Raw genomic sequence first — 21,818 nt, 5'->3', positions numbered from 1 at the left:
TGGCAGGCGGATTCTCAACCACTGCGCCACCAGGGAAGCCCTCTCCTCCTTCTTCTTCCATCTCATTTCTCTAACCAGCTGAGAAGGGTTCTCCACTTTTAAAGCTTTCTGTGAATCGACTGGGCCCACCCAGATAATCTAGAATCGTCTCCCCATCTCAAGGACTGTAAGCTTAATCTCATCTGCAGAATCCTTTTTGCTGGATACGGTCCCATATTCACAGGTCCCAGGGATTAAGGGCGTAGACGTCTTTGGGGTCTATTGTCCTGCCCACCACAGTGTCACCTAGGACTGCGGGGACTGAGGGGCTGTGGAGGGGTTGTGAGCATGACAGGCATTTTGAAACTCGGCTCGTCCCAGCCACCGGTGGGGAGCCCACGTCTGCTCTCCCCGGCGGCATGCTGCCGTGCAGTGGCGCCAAACTATGGCTTTCCTGTCTCTGGTCTGCAAAACCAAGGGGCCAGTCATACATTTTATTTTTACTCCTATGGGTGACTTATTCATCCATCCATCTACTCATTCATCATTCATTGATTCATTCAGTAAATATTGATTTAGTATTCTGTGTGACAAGCGCAATAGTAAGAACTGGAAATAAAACGCTGAGCAAAAATAGACCCCGTGTCTGTCCTCACAGAGCTCAGAGTCCTGAGAGGGAAACAGGTATTAATCCCAAAACCACACAGATTCATGTGAAATAGTAACTGCATCACATTTTACAACACAGAGAGATGTGCCACTGTCCAGGCATAGAATGGGGTAGTTGGCAAGCCTAGAAGTCAGAGAAGTGATGGTTGAACTAAGACGTGAAGGGAAAGAGGAGAAGGGAGAATATCCAGACATTGGGAACAGCACATGTAAAGGTCCTGTGGCAGAAGGGAGCGAAGTGAGCATGGGGGAAGAACCAGGGAGGCTGGAGTGGGGTGAGCTGAGGGAGGAAGGAAGAGCTGAATCTCATAGTGTGGGCAGGCAGGGGTCGGGCCCCACAGAACCTCCCAGGGCTTGTTCAAGAGGACTGGGGAGACACTAAGGGATTTAAAGCAGGGCTGGGGATGGGGGAGCATGTTTACATGGGATCCTAAAACTTACATTTTGGAAAAAAAATTACTTTAGCTTCAATATACAGAGCAGAAAAGGGCTCCAGTTAATCTTCGGCTACTGCAGTGATCAAAGGGGGAGATAAACAATCAAGGAGCAGGTGTTTATGGAGCGAGGACCATGTGTGAGGAGCAGCTCTGGGGGCAGGGGTGGTGATGGGGGAGCATTTACAGTTGGGGGGGGCACCTCACTGTCCTTCCAGTTGCTAACTGCCTGGCTGGCAACAGAAGAGCCAAACTTGAGGAGTTGTCACTGGTTGGGACATGTTTAATTAGCAAAAGAATGATGCAGACACCGGAGAATTCAGGAGGAGAAACATCAGTGAGAGGTGGGATCCTTGCGGGAGGCTCCCTGGACGAGGTGGGAGCTCAGTCTTTGGGGACGGATGCAGATTCAGGCGGGGGTGAGGGTCAGGAGGACCGCAGTTTGTGTAACAGCCTGAGAGCCCGAGGCTTGCTCCGTGGTCAGCCACCCAGCTTGGCTGGAGCAGAGGGTTTAGGGAGGCGAGGAGCTTTGGGACTGAGATGCGATCCTCCAGATGTCCCCGAGGAGGCTGCCAAATCAGCTTTGCCTGACCTGCTTTCTCAGTGGATGGTCCCATCAGGGGCATCAAATCCAAGCTGCCAGAGCACAGCCAGGTGCATCCCGCTGGCCACCTGTCAGCTGAGCTCATCTGCCCCGGACCCCCGCGCCTCACTGTGAGTCAGCGACCAGCTGCAGCTGCCTCCTTGCTGGGGGCTCAGCCCTGCACCCCAGCTGGGACGGATGGCTCAGATTTATGAAGGTGGTGGTTCTCAGCCTGGCCGCTCATTGGAATCACCTGGGAGGCTTTTAAAACTACTGATGCCTGGGTCCCACACCCAAAGATTCTGGTTTAATTGGTCAGGGGTGCAGGGTGGGCTTTGGGACTTTTTAAAAGCCCGAAGTGAGGCCAACATGTAGCTAAGGCTGAGAACTACTGAGAAATAACAACACATCCATTCTTGTCTGTATTAGCAGGAGCTATTTTTACTGAGAGATATACCTCCCGAATATCTTCTAGAAGCTTACTTACTATATCCTCTGCACATTTGGAAAAGCTCTATTTGCTTTCCCCTCAGGAATTTTTTTTATTTGTTAGACTTTTAGTTGGCGTGTGCAGATAAATGTCATTAAAGGAGTCTGATGGTATAGTGTAAGATTTGTTGTATTTACGAATACTCTGTGTAGGTCTTAAGTCAGGCTTTCTTTTAAACTGAAGTGGGAAACCAAAGAGTATATTATACTGTACATTTAAGATCTCACTTTAGGAAGCGTGCTTTAGGCAATAAAACAGAGTGTAAGTACTTTGATGAATAAAATATTTTAGCATGAAGACATCTTATTTGGCCGATGAGGCATTTAGAATCCAATGCCATTTTTCCAAAGAGACGTGCGTCACTCTTTAAATGCAGGCCAGTTCATAAAATACAATAAATGCTAAATTTAAAGACATGGATGAATAGAACTACACTTTAAATGCAGTCAGGAAATGTTCTTTAAAATAATGTTTTTTAAATGCAGCCAGGGAGCTTGCTATTCAAAGAAGTTATGCGGTGAAGTTTTATATAAAGTAAAAAACTAATGACTCGATTTATCTGTGTTAAAATTTTGAATTTCATATCCTACACTTGTTTTCCAGAACTTGGCACACCTCTGTAGTTTTCCTCAATTTGCTTTGCCAAACTGTAATATTTTTTCACCGCCCAACTGTTTTACATACACAGCATAAATTCCCCAAAGGCAGAAGGACCTCCAAACGTGTTCTTAAAAATATTTCGCAAAGTCTAAAGACAGGGAAAGTAAGTGTAAAACATCTAAGAGATTTATTGGAATCTCAGCTTGAATTCTAATTGTAAGTACTTATGAAAATGTCAAAATTAACAAGAAATAGCTGGCAGTTTTTCTAATAACTGTAAATTGAGTTAGAGAGTGTGTAATTGGAAAAATGCTTGCTTCGCTCAGGCTCTCTCGAAACAAGTCTTAGAGTCTGTTAGCTGCAGCAGCCTTAGCCCTCTAATGGCTGGAAATTGAAGGACAAGGCTAAATACTTGTGACTGCAGGGAGGATAGAAACTAAGCAGAGGGATATGGCACCATGTCAGGAGACTCTTCCCTCACATGACATGAATCTTCATTCATGATTAAATGAAAGAATTCTAACCAAAGCCTACTCGATTTCAAGTCAAATGAAGCTTTTTAAAAATGGCTCTGCATTTCATATTACAAACTAAAAACACAATGGAATTGTATCAACATGTAGCTAAATGTTTCTATACTCATTTTTTTTTTTTTTTGCATTGAAGAGGAAGGTTATACCGGTATGACTTTTTTTTTTTTTTTTAAAGGGGAGGGTTTTTTAAAAAAATTAATTTATTTATTTGTTTTTATTTTTGCCTGTGTTGGGTCTTCACTCCTGTACTCGGGCTTTCTCTAGTTGTGGCGAGCGGGGGCTACTCTTTGTTGCGGTGCGCAGGCTTCTCATTGTGGTGGCTTCTCTTGTTGCCGAGCACGGGCTCTCGGCGCACGGGCTTCAGTAGTTGTGGCACACGGGCTCTAGAGTGCAGGCTCAGTAGTTGTGGTGCACGGGCTTAGTTGCTCTGCGGCATGTGGGATCTTCCCGGACCAGGGCTCGAACCCGTGTCCCCTGCATTGGCAGGCGGATTCTTAACCACTGAGCCACCAGGGAAGCCCCTGGTATGACGTTTATAGTGAGATGGCTGCCCCTTCGCCACTCTGCAGAGTTTTAAACACTCACTGCCAGCGTTTGAAATAAACTAAGCTCTTGGATGAGACTTGTCAAAAGAATCAGCAGATGCATAAAAGAAAGTTATCAAGTTCAATAAGAGACAGAGGAAACTTTGTTGACGATGAAATCTCACTATAATTATGGCATTCCATATCTGACCACTATTAATAAATAAAAATCGGGCTTCCCTGGTGGCGCAGTGGTTGAGAGTCTGCCTGCCAATGCAGGGGACACGGGTTCGAGCCCTGGTCTGGGAAGATCCCACATGCCGCGGAGCAACTGGGCCCATGAGCCACAACTACTGAGCCTGCGCGTCTGGAGCCTGTGCTCCACAACAAGAGAGGCCGCGATAGTGAGAGGCCCGCGCACCGCGATGAAGAGTGGCCCCTGCTCGCCACAACTAGAGAAAGCCCTCGCACAGAAACGAAGACCAAACACAGCCTAAATAAATAAATAAATAATTAAAATAAATAAAAACCCTATGAGATTAAGAAAAGTGATCTAAACCAAGACAATAGGGAGTTCCCTTGTGGCCTAGTGGTTACGGGCTTTCACTGCTGCGGCCTGGGTTCAATCCCTGGTTGGGGACATGAGATCCCTCAAGCCATACGGCACGGCCAAAAAAATAAAAAATAAACCAAGACAATAAGATTAACCTCAGCCAACCTTGATTACTGCTAATCTTTATTTCTCCAGGTAATTATTACTTGGTGTGAATTATATTTATTTTTTACATGCTAATATAAATAATATATATTTTTTACTTGTTAATATATATTGCTTCTAAAATCCTTCAAATTATTTCACATTTGTATATGTCTTATATGTTTAACTAAAATATAATTCTCTCAGATGGCAGGACATGATCTCCTCTTTTAATCCCAGCACCCTTCACAGCCACCTGGCCAACACCCAGCCCAACTTTCAGTACATACTTAATAATAGATACAAATGTGGACCAAGCACCAATGTTTGCCTCTTCTCTCCACTTACAACTTCAGTATATTTTGAACACCTGCAAAGCATCAGACACTGTGATGGGAATAGCTATGGCAAGATGAGCATCTGTTCCTACTCTGCCTCTACCACACACAAAGAAACCCATCTCCTCCTGTGTTCCATTAATAGTGAGTGATACCCCTATCGGTTCAGTCACCCATACAAGAGACTCTGGAGTCATCCCTGCCTGCTTTCTTTCCCCAACCCCCCAACCCATATGCAATCAGTCACCAGCTTAACCTGGAATCCTCCTGAAAGCAGAGCCTGAGGCAAGGGTTTGGATAAAGGGTTTTAGAATTTGGACAGTGATCCCAGGGACTAGGAGTGGGGGACTGGAGAGAGAGGGGAGGAGGGAAGGTCAATACAAGGGCGTGTCCTGACATTGGTCACTCCCGTGGAAACCGAGGCTCAAGCCTGCCAGCACTGTGGGAGGACAGGGTAGAATTTGCCCTAGAATGTTTCTGACTGAGGAAAGCAGAAAGCATTTGTCCACTGCTTTCATCATGTGTTGTCAGGTTCACCTCATGAAGCCTTAACTCCCCGCACATCTGGGCTGTGCACACATGGGTGCCATGTGGGTTCCTCTGGGTGTAGCACTGGGAACAGAAAGCAAGGTTGCTCTCAGGTTACTTCTGCGTGAATCTCATGGCTGCAGCAATGGCTAGAGTAAAAAGTGGCCAAGAGAACGGGAGGCAGGGCACAAGAGTGTCCAGTCCAGCTGCCAAGACTGTCGCTTCTTCCTCCTTGACGTCTCTCAGATCATTCCCCATCAGGGTCACCAACAAAGCCCTCCTCATGTTCCACCCAGATATCTGCAAAAGCCTCATAGCCGGTCAGCCTGGCTCCAGTTCATCTTCCAACCCACAGTCATAGCACCTAGTGTGCAAATCGGCCATTGTCCTTCTCCTGCTTAAAACTCTTCTGTGTCTTTCTGTTCCCTAGGTGTAATGTCAACTATCGATATTGTTATAATATTATCATAATACTTAGGGTTGTTTGGCCTGAGGCGACCCAGCACTGGAGCATGCAGGCTCTTTGGTGGTGCTAATGGCGGACCCCGGGAGGGCTCACGCCAAGGAGCGCTTCCCTGAACTTCTGCTGCCAGTGTCCTTGTCCCCATGGTGAGCCACAGCCACCCCCCGCCTCTGCAGGAGACCCTCCAACACCAGCAGGGAGGCCTGGCTCAGTCTCCTACGGAGTCACTGCTCCTTCCCCCTGCGTCCCGATGCGCACACTACCCTGTGTGTGCCCTTCATGAGTGGAGTCTCTGTTTCCCCCAGTCCTGTCGAAGTCCTGCAGTCAAATCCTGCTAGCCTTCAAAGTCTGATTCTCTGGGAATTCCTCCTCCTGTTGCCGGACCCCCAGGCTATTTTTATGATTCCCACAAACCCACCACCAACATTCAGGAAGCCGGAACTTTGTTCTGATGATTTCACCAATTTTGTTAAAAAGTGCCTAGTGAGGAATCCTGAGCAGAGAGCTACTGCAACACAACTTTTACCGCACCCTTTTATCAGGAATGCAAAACCTGTATCAATTTTAAGAGACTTGATCACAGAAGCTATGGAAATCAAGGCTAAAAGACATGAAGAATAGAGCGAGACTTGGAAGAAGAAAATTCGGATGAAGATGAGCTGTATTCCCACACCATGGTGAAGACTAGCTCGGAAAGCATGGGCACCATGAGGCCCACAAGCACGATGAGTGAAGGGGCCCAGGCCGTGATTGAACATAATAGCACAGTGTTAGAGTCTGACTTGGGGACCATGGTTATAAACAGTGAGGATGAGGAAGAAGAAGATGGAACTATGAAAAGAAATGCAACTTCACCACAAGTACAAAGACCATCTTTCATGGATTACTTTGATAAACAGGACTTCAAGAATAAGAGTCATGAAAACTGTAATCAGAATATGCATGAACCCTTCCCTATGTCCAAAAATGTTTTTCCTGATAACTGGGAAGTTCCTCAAGATGGAGACTTTGACTTTGGGCTTCCCGGGTGGCGCAGTGGTTGAGAATCTGCTCCAATGCAGTGGACACGGGTTCGCTCCCTGGTCCAGGAAGATCCCACATGCTGTGGAGCAACTAAGCCCGTGCGCCACAACTGCTGAGCCCGTGTGCCTAGAGCCCGTGCTTCGCAACAAGAGAAGCCACCACAATGAGAAGCCCGCGCACTGCAACGAAGAGTAGCCCCCGCTCGCTGCAACTAGAGAAAGCCCGCGTACAGCAACGAAGACCCGACACAGCCAAAAATAAACAAATAAATAAATTTATTTTTTAAAAAACATTATCATAATATTTAACCAAAAAGCATCACAACCGCATGTGAATCTACAATTATCTCAGTAAAAAACTTCAATGAAAAAAAGCATCACAAACCAAGAGAAAAAGGATAGATTAACCAATGAATAGCATAGGAATAATGCAAGTGAGAATGAGCCAGTTTTGGAAACAGGATGTGAGAAGCGTGGTTTGATTAACACGTATTTATTTAGGAAAGCAGTAAGTCAAGGCTGGCAGGACAGGACCAGATTACTGAGAGTCCTGAAAGCTGCAGAAAGGACTTGAAAATTCATCATAGAAGGCAGGACTCACCAAACGTCTTGAGCAAGGAATTAAACGTCAGGATGTGAAATGCTGCTTCTAAGTTGTGTGTTACACTTAGAAAGACCTTCTTCGCTCTGAAGCTATTAAAAAAATTCTCCATGGTGTCTTCCGGGGTTTTTGTTGTAATTCCTATTGTTTAATATAAAATCTTTGATCCATCCTGCTGTCAGGTGTGACATATGAATCCAATATCTTTTTTTTCCCAGATGGTTAACAAATTATCTCAACAATGTTTACAGAATAATTTATTTTTTCACACTAAAATGTCGCCTTTACCATATAATAAATTCTTATTTTTGGAGGGATCAATTTTTTGACTTTTTATATTATTCCATTGATCTGTGTCTTTAGGTATAGTAGAACACTATTACATATATATCTGTGTGTGTGTGCTCTTGTGTGTAAACTAATATATAATCACATAATATACATTTTATTATATAATAGACAATAATATCATCAATACAATTAATGTACTATACAATAACTATTATATACTAAATATTTTATTATCTGGTGGGCTCTAATCTCTTCTCACTAATCTTTTCCCCTAACTGTTCTAGCTCTTTTGTCTTTGTTGATTTTTCTATAGAAACTTTAAAATCAGCTTGGTCAGCTCTCCCTCCCCCCACATACATCCCCAGAAAACATTAAGTTTTAGATGGACTTGAGAAGCACCGTGGGAGACCTTGAGTGACACCGCATCTCCCACTGTGCTCACTCTTAGCCCCGTGTGATCAGCATGTTCTCCGGATGAGTGTTATTTCTCCTTTACTTGTGGAAACTAAGTTGAAGTCAGCAAATAAAACCCCTCACTTGAATTGTTCTGACTTAATATGCATCTGAGACTTTAACTTGGTCACTTCCAGCTGCTCCCCTCATTAAATTCAGATCACTAATATCATACATTAGTATATGCCTTTTACCTTTGTGTGCAAACCCCAGACGTGAAAGCCTGAGTAATTCATCATTTACTTTGAATGGTGGGTTCTGTTTCTGGCCCTTCACAGGTGGGCTCCTCCTGTCACACAATATTTCTTTCTTTCCATTAATACCTTGGCTCTGCATCTTCATCGGGTTCTCATGTTCAGTCTTCCGTGGGCATCCTGCGAGAGTTTTGTGCAGGCAGTTTCATGCATCTTGCCTATTCTATGTTTGCCCATTCTGATCACTCTGCAATTGAAAACATTTGAATAATATACATACATCATCAATATACCATTACCCTGATTTGTTTTGGAAAGTTCTTCTCCTTCATCCATTCAGTCCAATCTGCACTGAAACCCTTTTTATTTTGTTTAGAATGTCTCTCAACGTCACTCACCCTCTCTCCATTGCCACTGCCATTAGCACTGTCTTTAATGTTTTTCAGCACTGGAACAGCCTCCTAACTAATCTCCTCTGATTCAGCCACTTTCTCGCTCTTTCACCCTGTATAGTGCTGCCAGATTCGTTTTCCAAAGCAGCACTTCACATCCTGTCATTTAATTTCTTGCTCAAGAAGCTTGGTGCGTCCTGCCTTCTGTGATGAATTCTCAAGTCCTTTCTGTGGCTTTCAAGACTCTCAATAATCTGGACCTATGCTGCCAGCATTGACTTACTGCTTTCCCAAATAAATGCTAATTGAACCAAGCTTCTCACATTCTCTCTTGAGAACAGGCTCCTTCCCATATCCATTCTTTTCCTTATGTTGCTACCCTAAGCTGGAAAGTCTTCTTCTCGTTTCTCTCTCCATCCATATATCCTATCCATCCTTCAAAATCTCATCACTGTTCTCTCTTGATCCCAACCTCTGGGTCGCTGTTCCTTAGTACCTGAACGCTTAACTTGATCCTCATAACACAGTCTTATGAGATTATTATTATGTTATCGTGATCTCAATTTAATGACTAGCCTGTTGCTCAGGAAGGTTAAGCAACTTGCCCAGAGTTAAGTTACACCCATGAAGTGAGGAAACTAGGATTCAGACTCCGGCAGTCTGGCTTCAGAGGCCATGTCCCTAACCACCATGCTGAACTGCCTCTTTTCATCCTATGTGACTCTCAGCTTGTTTCCTTAGTCCTTTCTCAGCCTGACTGTCAAGTATTCCATCTGCTGTTGGTCACGTATCATCTTCCCTGCCTTGTATACATCCCATTCATTGCTTCCCGGGAGCCCATCATGCAGGAAGGACTTAATAGGATTTACTGCACATGTGCAGGGAACTTAGCGGCCTTACTCACCCGCATGTCTTCAGCACCTAAAAAAAGTTTTTTTTTTAAATAAAAAAACAGGATCTGACACATAGTAAGTGCTCAAAGATTATTTGTTGAATAAATGACTAAATGAATATTGGATTGATTCACAGTTTGATAAATATATGACCATGTCAGTGTATCCTCAAGTTTCTCCATTCATATAAATGTGCACATCTGTATTTTATGTACAGGTCTCTCACTTGCCTCTAGGCCATGACTGATGATTAGCTGGATTTTTTTTTCTGGATAAAATGGATGCTTAGTTGTTATCAGCTAAGTTAGTTGTTGCCTCTATGGATCTAAAGGCACTTCCCAGGGCATGGCAGGTCTTGGAGTTCAGCTCTCTATTATAGCTGATGAAATTAAGTTACACCAATTTAATTAGACTAATATTTTACTATCAAAAGCAAAAAGAAACAGTTTTGCTAGGTTTAGCTGCCTTAGCAAATAGTACTTTTAAACTTGAGGTCTATAGCACTTGCTTGTTTATAAGTAAATAAAATGTTATCGATAATCCAACAAAATTTAATTTTTAGAAGTGTTTCTTCTTCGTGAAAAAGTTCTTCTAACCTGGAGAAGGGCATTATTTGCTTTATACCCTATTCCTGACGACTACTTTGGTTTCTACTTTTCATCCAGTATTAATTTTAATATTTTGGCTAAAAGATACCTCAAGTAATCCTCTCTAAATGTTATTAGTGGAAGTCAGGCTTCTGCAGAGCAAAATCTGTATTTAATTTATTTGCAAAGCCACATTTAACATTGAGAATTTTAAAATTCAGTCAAAATAAATGATTTTACACCAAGGGCTGAATTAACACCAAGTTTTCAAAAGGCTTTTCTTTTGAGAAATTCAAAGCTTCTCATTAAGTCTACAGTCTTCCAAAATTGTGCTGTTCTCCAAGATAGCCTTATTAGTCCCATTTTGCAAATAACAAAATTGTGGCAAGAAGCAATTAAATATCTTTACCAGGGTCTATTGGAATGGTGTCATACTGGGTAGGCCCTTGACTTACGATCACACCATCATTGGTAAATTAGAAGAGGCTACAAACAAAGAAGGAAGAAAAAAGATTAGCAAGGAGGAAGGCAAACGTAAGAACAGGATTTGTCATCAGGGCCCTTTTAACACGGGGTCCCAGGGAGTTGAGAAAAGGGAGGAAAAAAAAAAAACAGACCTTAATTAATCATAGTACTTTTCAAGACAGAAAAGAAGCATAGAGGTTATCTCATCTCATCCACTCATTTAAGGAGTTAGGACTGGAGCGTGAAGGTTGGAAATACCACATGGAGTTGCCCTCATTATGATGGTGTTGACTGTAAAGGCTAAACTAAATCAGGTATTTATCAGAGAAAGTGAATTTAGAAATAGAATGTCATGAACAAATTTGTGAAATATAGGAAAGTCTGAAAAAGGTGTATGTTAAGTTCTGGAACAAAATTATGAAGCCCGGAAGTGATGGCCATCTCCTAAACTTTTCCAGTCTCTTGCTCACCAGTCTACTTATTATGACGGCCTAGTTCAGTTTCATGCTTGTGCAGAAAAGGAAGACACAGTCATCTCAAGATGACCAAATCACCATGGTGGACCCCCTGTCACCACCCCCGCCACACACACACACACACCTACACATGCTCACTCACACCCTCACAGTGACTGAAATTGACAGCTTTTTTTTTTTTTTTTTAATGTTAAACTCTTCTTCCTGGGTTCTTTTCTTTAATTATAAATAAAACTGGTAGGTCTGGCATTTTGTTACCAACATCTTTTAATGAACCTACCCATCCACAAGGTTATGTACATCTTGTGCATAAATGTTTGGACTATTTATATTCTGATATGGTTAATTCATTCTCTCTTTCTTTCAACAAGTACTCAGCACCTACTCTGTAGCCAGTGCTTTGGCAGATACTGAGAATGCAGTACTGAAAAACACAGATGTAGTTCCAGTTTTCATGGAGTGTATAATCTGTCAGGGAAACAGACATTAAACAAGTGACTGGAAGAGGTGATCAGGCTGTGGGAACAGTATGTACGTAAATCAAGAGTCCCAGGTACTACAAAACTTATTTGGATGGAGTTTAGAAGGCAGGGCACAGGGGTATGCTGTGCAGATGGAAAGGTGGGCAGGGGCAAATATATCATAAGTATGTGAGGCTTTATTCTGAAAACAATGAAAAGTCTCAGACAGGTCGAATTGTGGTCGGGGAGGGGGGTGTGACATGATAGGATTTGCATTTGAAATCTTGTGCAAGGGGAAGATGCTTGGAGTAGGGCAAGATAAACTATTTTGGTTTGGAATAGAATTGGCATGGTAGAGGAGACTGATAGGAATGAAAAGATTAAGATACATGTCTGAGGAAGAATCAGTCATTGCTTCCTGAGTGATTGAATGTGGAGCTGGAGGATGAGGGGAGTTAAGGAAGATCCTGGGTTTCTGGTTGGAGCAATTCGATGGAGGGTACTACTGTAGGTGGGGAATACAGGTACAGAGGGGCGGGAAAGATAAGTTCTGCTTTGGATATGCTGAGTTTCAGATGCTCATGTGAATGGAGACATCCAGCAGTCAGAGAGAGGGCCGGGCTAAATATATAGAATTGGAAATTATCAGTATCCAGAGAAAGGGTAATTATATATACCTATCTATATATCTACATCTGTATCTATATCTATATTCCGTGAGGGGTGAGATCATGTCTGGAACAATGGCGGCGCTCACTGATTATTTGCTGAAAGTTGTTGAATGGAAGCCATTTGGTGAAATCCAGGATGAGGATAAAAAGCCTGTGGGTCACCCATTTTTTAGCACTCTTTGAGGAGTGGGAAACAAGGGAAACAAGCGCATCAGTCCGAAGAAGAGGATAACATAGAGATGTGGCATCACAGAATCAGAGGGAACAAGTTTTGAGAAGGGAGGATGGTTCGTCATCGTTGGAAGTGACTAGGAGGGGCCAGCGAAACAAAACTAGAAAAATGGAGATAGTGATGGAAGTGTTGGTCTGCATTGCCCTGATGAGGTAGGCAGAGGCACCCCTGGGTTGATAGTCATCGTCTCTCCTAAAGAGGATGTTCTCTCTCAGGATCACTTACCAGGGGAAGGAGTAGGTCCTCAAGAGCAACGGAATCCCACATGACTCTTCTTTTTTTAAAAAAAATTTTTATTTATTTATTTATTTATTTATTTTTGGCTGTGTTGGGTCTTCGTTTCTGTGCGAGGGCTTTCTCTAGTTGTGGCAAGCGGGGACCACTCTTCATCGCGGTGCGCGGGCCTCTCACTATCGTGGCCTCTCTTGTTGCGGAGCACAGGCTCCAGACGCGCGGGCTCAGTAGTTGTGGCTCACGGGCCCAGTTGCTCCGCAGCATGTGGGATCTTCCCAGACCAGGGCTCGAACCCGTGTCCCCTGCATTGGCAGGCAGATTCTCAACCACCGCGCCACCAGGGAAGCCCTGACTCTTCTTTTTTTAAAATTAAATATTTATTGAGAACTTACTATATGCACAGTCTAAAGTGATTAGCATGCTAAGTTCCTCTGAGAAGCAGAAGCCAAGATGAGATTGGACATGCAGAGATTTATTGGGAGAAATGCTGGTGAGGGAAAAGGGAATTGGAAAAAGACATCATACCTGCTGTAGGTCTGACCCCCGTGAAGAACAGAGAAGGAAGAATTGGGTAGGCAGAAGCTCAGACTACAGTGCAGTTCTAATAAAGTTTTGGCCAAGCCAGTGGGGAATCTTCAAGTCAAAGTCATCCATCGGAGGAGTCCTGCAGCTTGCAGGAATGGGCCTGCTATAACCTCTCTGCCATTCTTTGGCTTAGAGCAGCCCGTGGCCTCAGCAGGAATGAGGTGATAGATTCAGAGCAAAGCATCTCGGACCATTGGTCAGTTACTCTCCCGACAACAGGAGAGGTTCATACCTGCCACACATACATTATCTCATGTAATCTTTACAGCATCCCTCTAAGATAAATATTATTATGCCCATTTCACAGATGAGACACTAAGGACTACAGAAGCTATGTAACTTGCTCAAGTTTACACAACTAGTAAGAAGCAGAGCCTGGGTTTCAACCAATGGTGTGCTGGAGCTGGCTTGGACTGGCTCTGAGCAACTGTTAAATTTTCAGGAATTGTGCTATTTAGTTGACATCAAGATGGTGGCTTGAATTTGGCCATGGTAGGCATATTTACACCATGGAAATCTGCAAATGCTATAAATCAGGTCTTTGTTTTTTCAGGAAGGGTGGTTGTTATACATTTACCAGTATGCCACTGATTTGAATCCAGGTCATCTGACTCCAGAGTTGCCTCTCCAACTTCTATATTACAGGCAATTCGCTTAACGATTTTCTGATTCATTTCTGATACCAAAAATTCCTTAAGCCACCCTCCTTCCTCTGAATCCCTGTAGCAAGGGTTGTCATGCCCTGTGTTTTGTCCTCCCTGCATTTCATCATCACTGTTGTGCGCCCTGCTCCCTACCTACACAGAAACTTTCTCCAGGATAAGAAGAGAAATTATCTTATACTTCCTTGTATTCCCGCCCCTGCCCACCACCCCACTGCTGAATAAGTATTTACCTTCGAAGGTAACACTGATATATGTACATATCTCTACTGATGATTAGGGATTGGTAATCTATGAAATTATGTAAAATGTTGGGTCCGGTACAGTTATATCTGTTACCACTCATATGAATTCCTGCATCTTACATTTATAAAGGCAGACACTACTGGAAAGTGTGTTTCAACCTCAAGATGACCTTTGAAGAGGACTGTAACATCCATTACAGCCCAGTGATGTAATTGATATGCTTCCTGCCTACTCCCACCCACAGACCAGAGGATATATTAATTTCCTGCCTGCCTGGCCACTAGCAGCTTATTGTGAAATTGTTTATCCTCCCAGCTCTGCACTCTCCAGCTTGGGAAATAAAATTTGCATGCTGCCTGTGTCATGTGCTCCAGAGTCTGAGAGCACAGCATCTGTAGAGAACAACCCAAGAAAGGTTAGGATGAAAAGAAGCCCGGGGACTTTGGCCACTGTAGAAAGTAATGTGCCCTAAGTGTCCCTGAGAGTCAGAAGACTCAGGTTTCAGAGTCACTTCAAACTGCAAAATATGTGAGCTACTAAAAATATTTCTAGTGCACATGAACCAGCTGAGGAAGAAGCTTATGCCAGGAAGCCTGCTTCCAGATGAAAAAGCAGGTCTATCATGACAGCAACCCTTGCCCACAAGCAAAGCTCTTTGAAATCTTTTGACATTGCAAAAGAATCTGTAAATCACCACTTCTGCACCACTTCCAAAAACGTTTCTTCCTTTTTAATTTATTTAAAAATACTTTTAAAATAAAAAGTACGAGAGAGGCCCTTTTCTCGGCACTTGGGACCATCAGGGAATGGGACACAAATTGCTATTGCTGTGGAGCGCACGTTCAAGTTTTATTCCTTGCTTCAATCCTCTTCATCTTCATCACGTGTGTATGTGTTCATTTATCAAACGTGTATCATTCAGCCAAACAGGCACTGGGCGTCTGCTCTGGGCCATGTGCAGTGGTAAGGGCTGGGGAAACAAGATAGACTTTGCTCTTAGAAATACAGTCTAAGGGGAGTGGCAGGCACATAGCCCTTGGGTCCTAACACCAGGGCATTATCTACAGGCATCAGTGGATGGCTGTGGAGGTCATGTCCAGGAGGCTTCCTGGAGGAGGTGACACGAGTTGAATCTTGCTGGATAAGTAGAAGGCAGCCAGGCAGAGAGGGAATAACTTGAAACAGCTTGCTGCACGGGAGGAACTAAAGGCAGCAGAGGTTGCTGGGGCATAAAGGATGAGGCGGGAACAGGAACCCAAGATTGGACAGGTAGGCAGAGCCTGCATCATGATGTCAATTACCTGGTTAATTTCATTTATTTAAAAATCAGCAACACCGGAAACTTCCTGACGTTCATTTCGGCTGGTGTTCTCCATTGAAAGACAGGCAGGAAGCCAGAGGAGGCCGCCTCTCTGGTCTCTAACCTGCAGGTGTAGACCTGCGAGGTGATGCACTGTCTCATGCTCCCTGCCCCCTCCCAGCCATGCCCCAGCCCTCTGCACTTCAACACTGCAACTTGCCTCTTTCCATTGCCAAATCCACTCTTCAAAGGAAACTTCTGCCTGTTTCCAAGGATGCAGCTTGTTTGTTCCTCCTCCACATTGCCCTGCTTCCGGGTAATTCATGGTAATTCACTGGCCCGTCAGGCAGCAGCTCAGAGCCTGCACTCTCTCCCACCCACATTCCAACACCCCTTTACCACCAGTGAGTGAGCCAGGAGTGAGCTTTACAGCCATTTCTGCTCTTCTGAAATGGCCCTTCTAGAAATGTAGGATCCTCATCAGTCCTCCATCAGCCAGTAAAAATGGGATAATAGATGTTCAAAGCCTTTGAAAATACAAGAAACACGTAATTTACAGTGTTCTTGTTATCATTTGAAGCCTCTAGACTTCTAAAGAAGCAATTTATGGCATTGTGGGAGCTTCACAGAAGGTGGGGTTCTTTGACCTCAGTAAGTGCCCCCAAATAAAAACCTTGGTTAAAAAGCTTAAAAGGTTCAAAAGGATTTAGGACAGTGAAGGGAGGGAACAACCGAGGTGGAATATTGAAGTCAGAAATTTCAGGGCCTTCCCTCTTTGAAGGAGTAGCTAAGCCACAGCAGAAATCCAACACCTGGGTCTCCATTACTTTTTACAAACTGCATTAGCATTTTACCAATACTGTAGACTGATTTGACGGAGGGCCAGGGCATTAAGGGGAAAAAAAGTAACCCATGAGACCCTTACCAAAATAATGGGTAAACAAAAGTGATTGGACTTTATCCTCGTTCAAATAAACTGAAAACAACTTGGATTGCGTTAATAGAAGCATCTGTTCTAACAACAGCAAATGCAGATTATGTGTCCCCAACTCTGTCCGGTGTCTTTCCAGGTTAACAGATAATTTACTAATTAAGGCAGCCATGTTTACTCTTCCAAAACGGGACCTGTAAAACTGAGACATCAAAGCCCAGGGCCATTGACCATTATCATTTGAGAGGTGAAGGCTCTGTCTAATCTTCACATCTCTTCCTCAAATACAAGAGTTAATAAGTTGCCAGTTCATATGGTAAATAACAAACTTTCCTGAGCTTTCTGGTAATCAGTGAGTTTTTACTTTATTAATTCCACTCTTCTCCATTTGTAATTTAGATGGAGGAACATTTAAGTCAATGGAAATGCAACTAAAGAAACAGGGCCACTTTGTGAAGAAACTTCACATTTAAATATAAAAAAAAAATATGTGTGTAGGGTAATAAAGTTCAAAGACCATTGCTTCCTTTGTTCTTTTTAATATTTTATTTGGAATTTGGCATTAGAGTCAGGACAACCCACAGTAACCAAAATAGACTTTCATATAAAAAATACTAAAAAGGGTTCTACACCAAAATATTTTTCTTTTTATCTATTATATTTTAATTCCTTATATCTTTTATTTTAAAATATTTATATTTGTGTGGCAGATTTATGGTTGCTTTTTCTTTTTTTATTTCAAGGAATATTTTATTTAAAAGGTTTTCCGCATGTATGAGTTAGCTGTGCATACTGAAAATGTAATTTTAACAGACAAAAATTTTCATATACTCTGTGCCTTTGAACCAAGGAGTCCATCACAAATGGAAACTACACCCAACAAACTATCTTTAAATCTGAAACTTAGAGCTAATGTATATATTTACACTAAGAATTTCTCTTCTTCATTGGGCTTTTATCTTTGGATTTCTTCAGGAACTTCTCATTTGTCTCTTTATTATCCATTTTCCACCAAAACAGAAGATCATACACTTCCATAATCTCAGCCATTTTAAGTTTGGTATTGTCCTCATTTTATAGCTGATCCTTACACAGGTTTAGCAACTGGCCTTTCATCTTCTGTAGTATAAAGCAGATCATCCTTTTCCAGTTCCTGAGGCCACCCGCACTCCTTTGGCTCCTGGCCTTCTTCCGCCATCTTGAAAGGCAGCGATGTTGCAGCTCTTTGACTCTTCTTCCTTAATCACATCTCCCTCTGATTATGGTTGCTTTTTATTTTCCTTTTTTTGCTTAACCGTATATTCTATAATAAACATGGATTGATTTTGTAATAAAAATATTGGAGGAGCAAGCCTAAGCTTTGACACCAAGGAGATCTTTCTTGCTTTTGAATTTGAATAGTTAAGCAAATTAGTGCATTAAGATTGAGAAGCCAAAGAAAACATTCAGGGACAAGTTAACTGGATGCTACTTCTCCATTTACCTGTTTGACCTCGTTCACATGACACCGGGGTGTTCTCATGGATAAAATTATAATCCCAGATATACAGACTTTCAGATTCATATTTTCCGTCTTAGCGCACAGAAGCTTTACTTTGGGGATTTTGCAGAAAATTCTTGTGTTTCAGTCATTTGCCTTTTCTCTGTGAAAGCCAGTAGGGAACAGTAGTAGGCGCTGATCATCCCCAGACCCCCAGAGAATAGTGCTAGGAGGCTCTGTGTTAATTGATTGAGAAGTTCTTTTAAGGCACCAACTTCTTTCTAAAACAGTTTGGATCAAATAATGAGACTGGCTGCGAACCACCATATTTATAAGAGGTGTAAATTTGAAATCTGCAGTGATGTTCTTTTAGGAGTCTGACCTAGAAGTGGAAAGAGGAGAATGGGCCAAGTTCATTCAGTGGGGCCTGGAACTGATGGTACTTCCTCATTCACTCGAGAAATGCTGGCTGAATATCTGCTCCGGGCCGGGTACCCTTCAAAGCCCTGGGACCGCTCTGAACAACACAAAGTCCCACCTCTCTTGGAGCTGATACCCTAGTGACGTGAGACAAATAGTAAACAAACAGATAGACAAATAATACGCAGTGGTCAGGTGGTGATAACTGTCCATGGATAAAGTCCAGGAGAGTCTATGAACTCCACTAGAGGAAAACTAATACGTCATTATTTTCACTAACTTAGCATTTCCTTCATTTTTGAATATAGGCAACAAGCTATAGCAGTATTCACAATACCTATAATGTCACCAATAGAATTCATATCTATTTTATATCAATTACTCTTACTGGAGATCTCTTTAAGTAACCATTCACACTACCATAATACCTGGATTGATATGGTGGTCGATATTAGACCCACTGAGAAATCTTGTTATTTAATATTTTAACAAGCACATGTATTACTTACCCCGACTTTTTAGTATTTTGATAAATAATTCAATATATTTGGTTTTCTTTCTACTATTATATGTTTTATTTTATACATTTAAGCACATTGATCTGAGAAGTGGGTCTTTAGACTCCACCAGACTGCTGAGAGGTCAATAGCAGAAATGCTTTATGCAAACTTCCCTTATCTCCTCACAGAGTTGAAAGGGCTGAAATTGAGTACAACTAATAGTTTTTACTGCTCCTTCAAAGACATTCTTAAGTTAAAAAAATTTTTGAAGTGTGTGCAGTGGTGAAGAGTACCATGATATCTAGTCAAGTCTGGTCCACTGTCTTTTCTTTTTTTAATTAATTAATTAATTTTTGGCTGTGTTGGGTCTTCGTTGATGAACGCGGGCTTTAGTTGCGGCGAGCGGGGGCTACTCTTTGTTGCGGTGCGCAGGCTTCTCATTGAGGTGGCTTCTCTTGTTGTGGAGCATGGGCTGTAGGCGCGTGGGCTTCAGTAGTTGTGGCACGCGGGCTCAGTAGTTGTGGCTCACCAGCTCTAGAGCGCAGGCTCAGTAGTTGCGGCGCGTGGGCTTAGTTGCTCCGCAACATGTGTGATCTTCCCGGACCAGGGCTCAAACCTGTGTCCCGTGCATTGGCAGGCAGATTGTTAACCACTGCACCACCAGGGAAACCCCTGGTCCACTGTCTTGATTCATGCTAATGAGCCAACCACTTATCACCACCGTTTTGCACCATCAGTGCCAATGTTGACACCATCAAAAATACAAATAACACCTTAGTATGATTATGAAAATAGTTTTGATCTTGTGGACCCCTAAAAGGGTCTCAAGTCCCACCAGCAATCTGTGGACCACACTTTGAGAGCCACTGTGCTAGATTAAGTGTCAAGTACAGAAATTCTTTTAAGCGCTTGAAACCACCAAGGGAACTCTATTTGCATAAAAATATTGTTGGTGGTTGTTGTAGTTTGCTCTCCAGCTCTTTGAAATGGAATTTTTAAAATCTTGGTCAAAAATAATCTTCTGTTGACAGTTTTGGATGGGCCAGTGCTGTAATACAAGTTAGGAAATACATCTTATGGCAGAGACATATGCCTCCTGTCAATATCCAATACGGAGGGTCTTCACCTCCTTCATGTCATGAACCGCTTTAGCAGTCTAGTGAAGCCTACGGACCTCTCAGAATAATGTTTTTAAATGCATAAAATAAAATACTTAGGATTACAAAGAAAACAAATCATATTGAAATACGGTTATAGCCCCAGACCTCTTTGCGAGGGTGGGGGAGTGTCTGTACTCTGTATTCCAAGTTAATAACCACCTGCTTCCCTCAGTCTTTACTGGCAAGGAGAAATAGCTAGGGATATTTGTTTTTTAATGCATTTGTTTCCATGTCAGTTGACATCTTAAATCCCCAAATTCTGACTATCAATGAGATAGATTTAGACCTAACAAGTCCAGAGCAAAAATGTGGAATAAGGAGAATGATTTTCTCCTCCACCTTCTATAAGACTGAGCAGCACATGCCTCCTGCTAAATCCTGACTCTTTCTAAAGGAGAACGGTCATGGGCTGCAGACAGGAAGATCTTGGGCACTGTCTCCCTAATAGTCTAGGACTACCGAGAATTCTCTGATGGGATTTTCTAAAATTTTGGTTACTCTTTTTGAAAAAAAGTAATTGTTTCATATCAATAACTCCCTTCCTTTTCTCTGCTTCTTAAATCAAAGCAGCATCCTTAGGCTTACTGTATTTTGAGAAACTAACTAGCCCTTAGTGCTAAAAGTGAAGAAGCAAAGAATTTACAGTATGGTTACCGAAAGAGTGAAACCAATCATAACCCCCTGGGGAAATTTTCCACTCTTCTGGTGAAAGTTTTGTGGATTATTGAAAACAACTCATTTATCCACTTCCATAGAAGAGAATGTTGGTGCTGATAATTGAAAACAGCTGATAATCCAAAAATCAACTGTATTTAGTCTTGGAATTAATAACGGTATTCTAGCATTATGACCTCCTCTGATTGTGTTTTTCTTGGGCTAATATTGAAATGAATTCTTTTTTTTTTTTTTTATAAATTTATTTATTTATTTATATTTATTTTTGGCTGTGTTGGGTTTTCGTTTCTGTGCGAGGGCTTTCTCCAGTTGCGGAGAGCGGGGGCCACTCTTCATCACGGTGCGCGGGCCTCTCACCGTCAAGGCCTCTCTCTTTGCGGAGCATAGGCTCCAGACGCGCAGGCTCAGTAGTTGTGGCTCACGGGCTTAGTCGCTCCCCGGCATGTGGGATCCTCCCAGACCAGGGCTCGAACCCGTGTCCCCTGCATTGGCAGGCAGATTCTTAACCGCTGCGCCACCAGGGAAGCCCTGAAATGAATTCTTATTCTTTGACTTAAGGGTGGAGAGGTAAGTTGGTGATTTGAAAATATCCCAAGAATAGGAAGCCAGCCTGCGATTTTAAATTTGCCACAAATAATCCACCAGGTGGCTATTCACCACTTCGTTAGTCAAGGGTTTCACTGTGGTCCTAGTAAGTCTTTTCATGAAGGAAATCATGCTCCCTATAAACCACAGCTCTCCTTCCGGACCCCACTACTAAGCTCTTTTAGTTTTCACCCTGCTTCCCTTGTGTTTCTCACTGCATAGCTTTCCTTCTAGGGGTGAGCTGAACTGTCAAGCCCTTGAATTTCCACGACTACTTTATCCAATGTTGCTGAATCCTTGATAGCCCTTAATCAATGCATTCAGAAACAAAACTGCCTATTCACTCCTATGGTTCTCTCACCCAGTCAATTCTTAGTCACTCATGATTCCAGGGTCTTAAGAAACTGAAATTCCCAGTTCTAAAATAATCTAAAATAATCATTCTGGCTCTTTAGTTTCAATTT

The 21,818-nt window shown here is 42.7% G+C and overlaps 2 protein-coding genes across 3 annotated transcripts in view; both read left to right on the top strand.

Moving 5' to 3' along the window:
* The window catches only part of UST (uronyl 2-sulfotransferase), a 287,679-nt gene that overhangs the window by 194,446 nt on the left and 71,415 nt on the right, over window positions 1–21,818 (top strand). The gene's annotated exons all lie outside the window — the stretch shown is intronic.
* On the top strand, window positions 1,384–16,734 carry LOC132376370 (serine/threonine-protein kinase 3-like). Its single transcript, XM_059942052.1, is given in 5 exon segments — window positions 1,384–1,796; window positions 4,717–4,834; window positions 6,229–6,454; window positions 6,457–6,865; window positions 16,674–16,734. Coding segments are annotated over 5 exon segments (1,227 nt in total).

The sequence above is a fragment of the Balaenoptera ricei genome, chromosome 12 (assembly GCF_028023285.1).
Source record: "Balaenoptera ricei isolate mBalRic1 chromosome 12, mBalRic1.hap2, whole genome shotgun sequence".
NCBI classification, from domain to species: Eukaryota; Metazoa; Chordata; class Mammalia; order Artiodactyla; family Balaenopteridae; genus Balaenoptera; species Balaenoptera ricei.
This window is presented reverse-complemented; position numbering and strand designations above follow the sequence as displayed.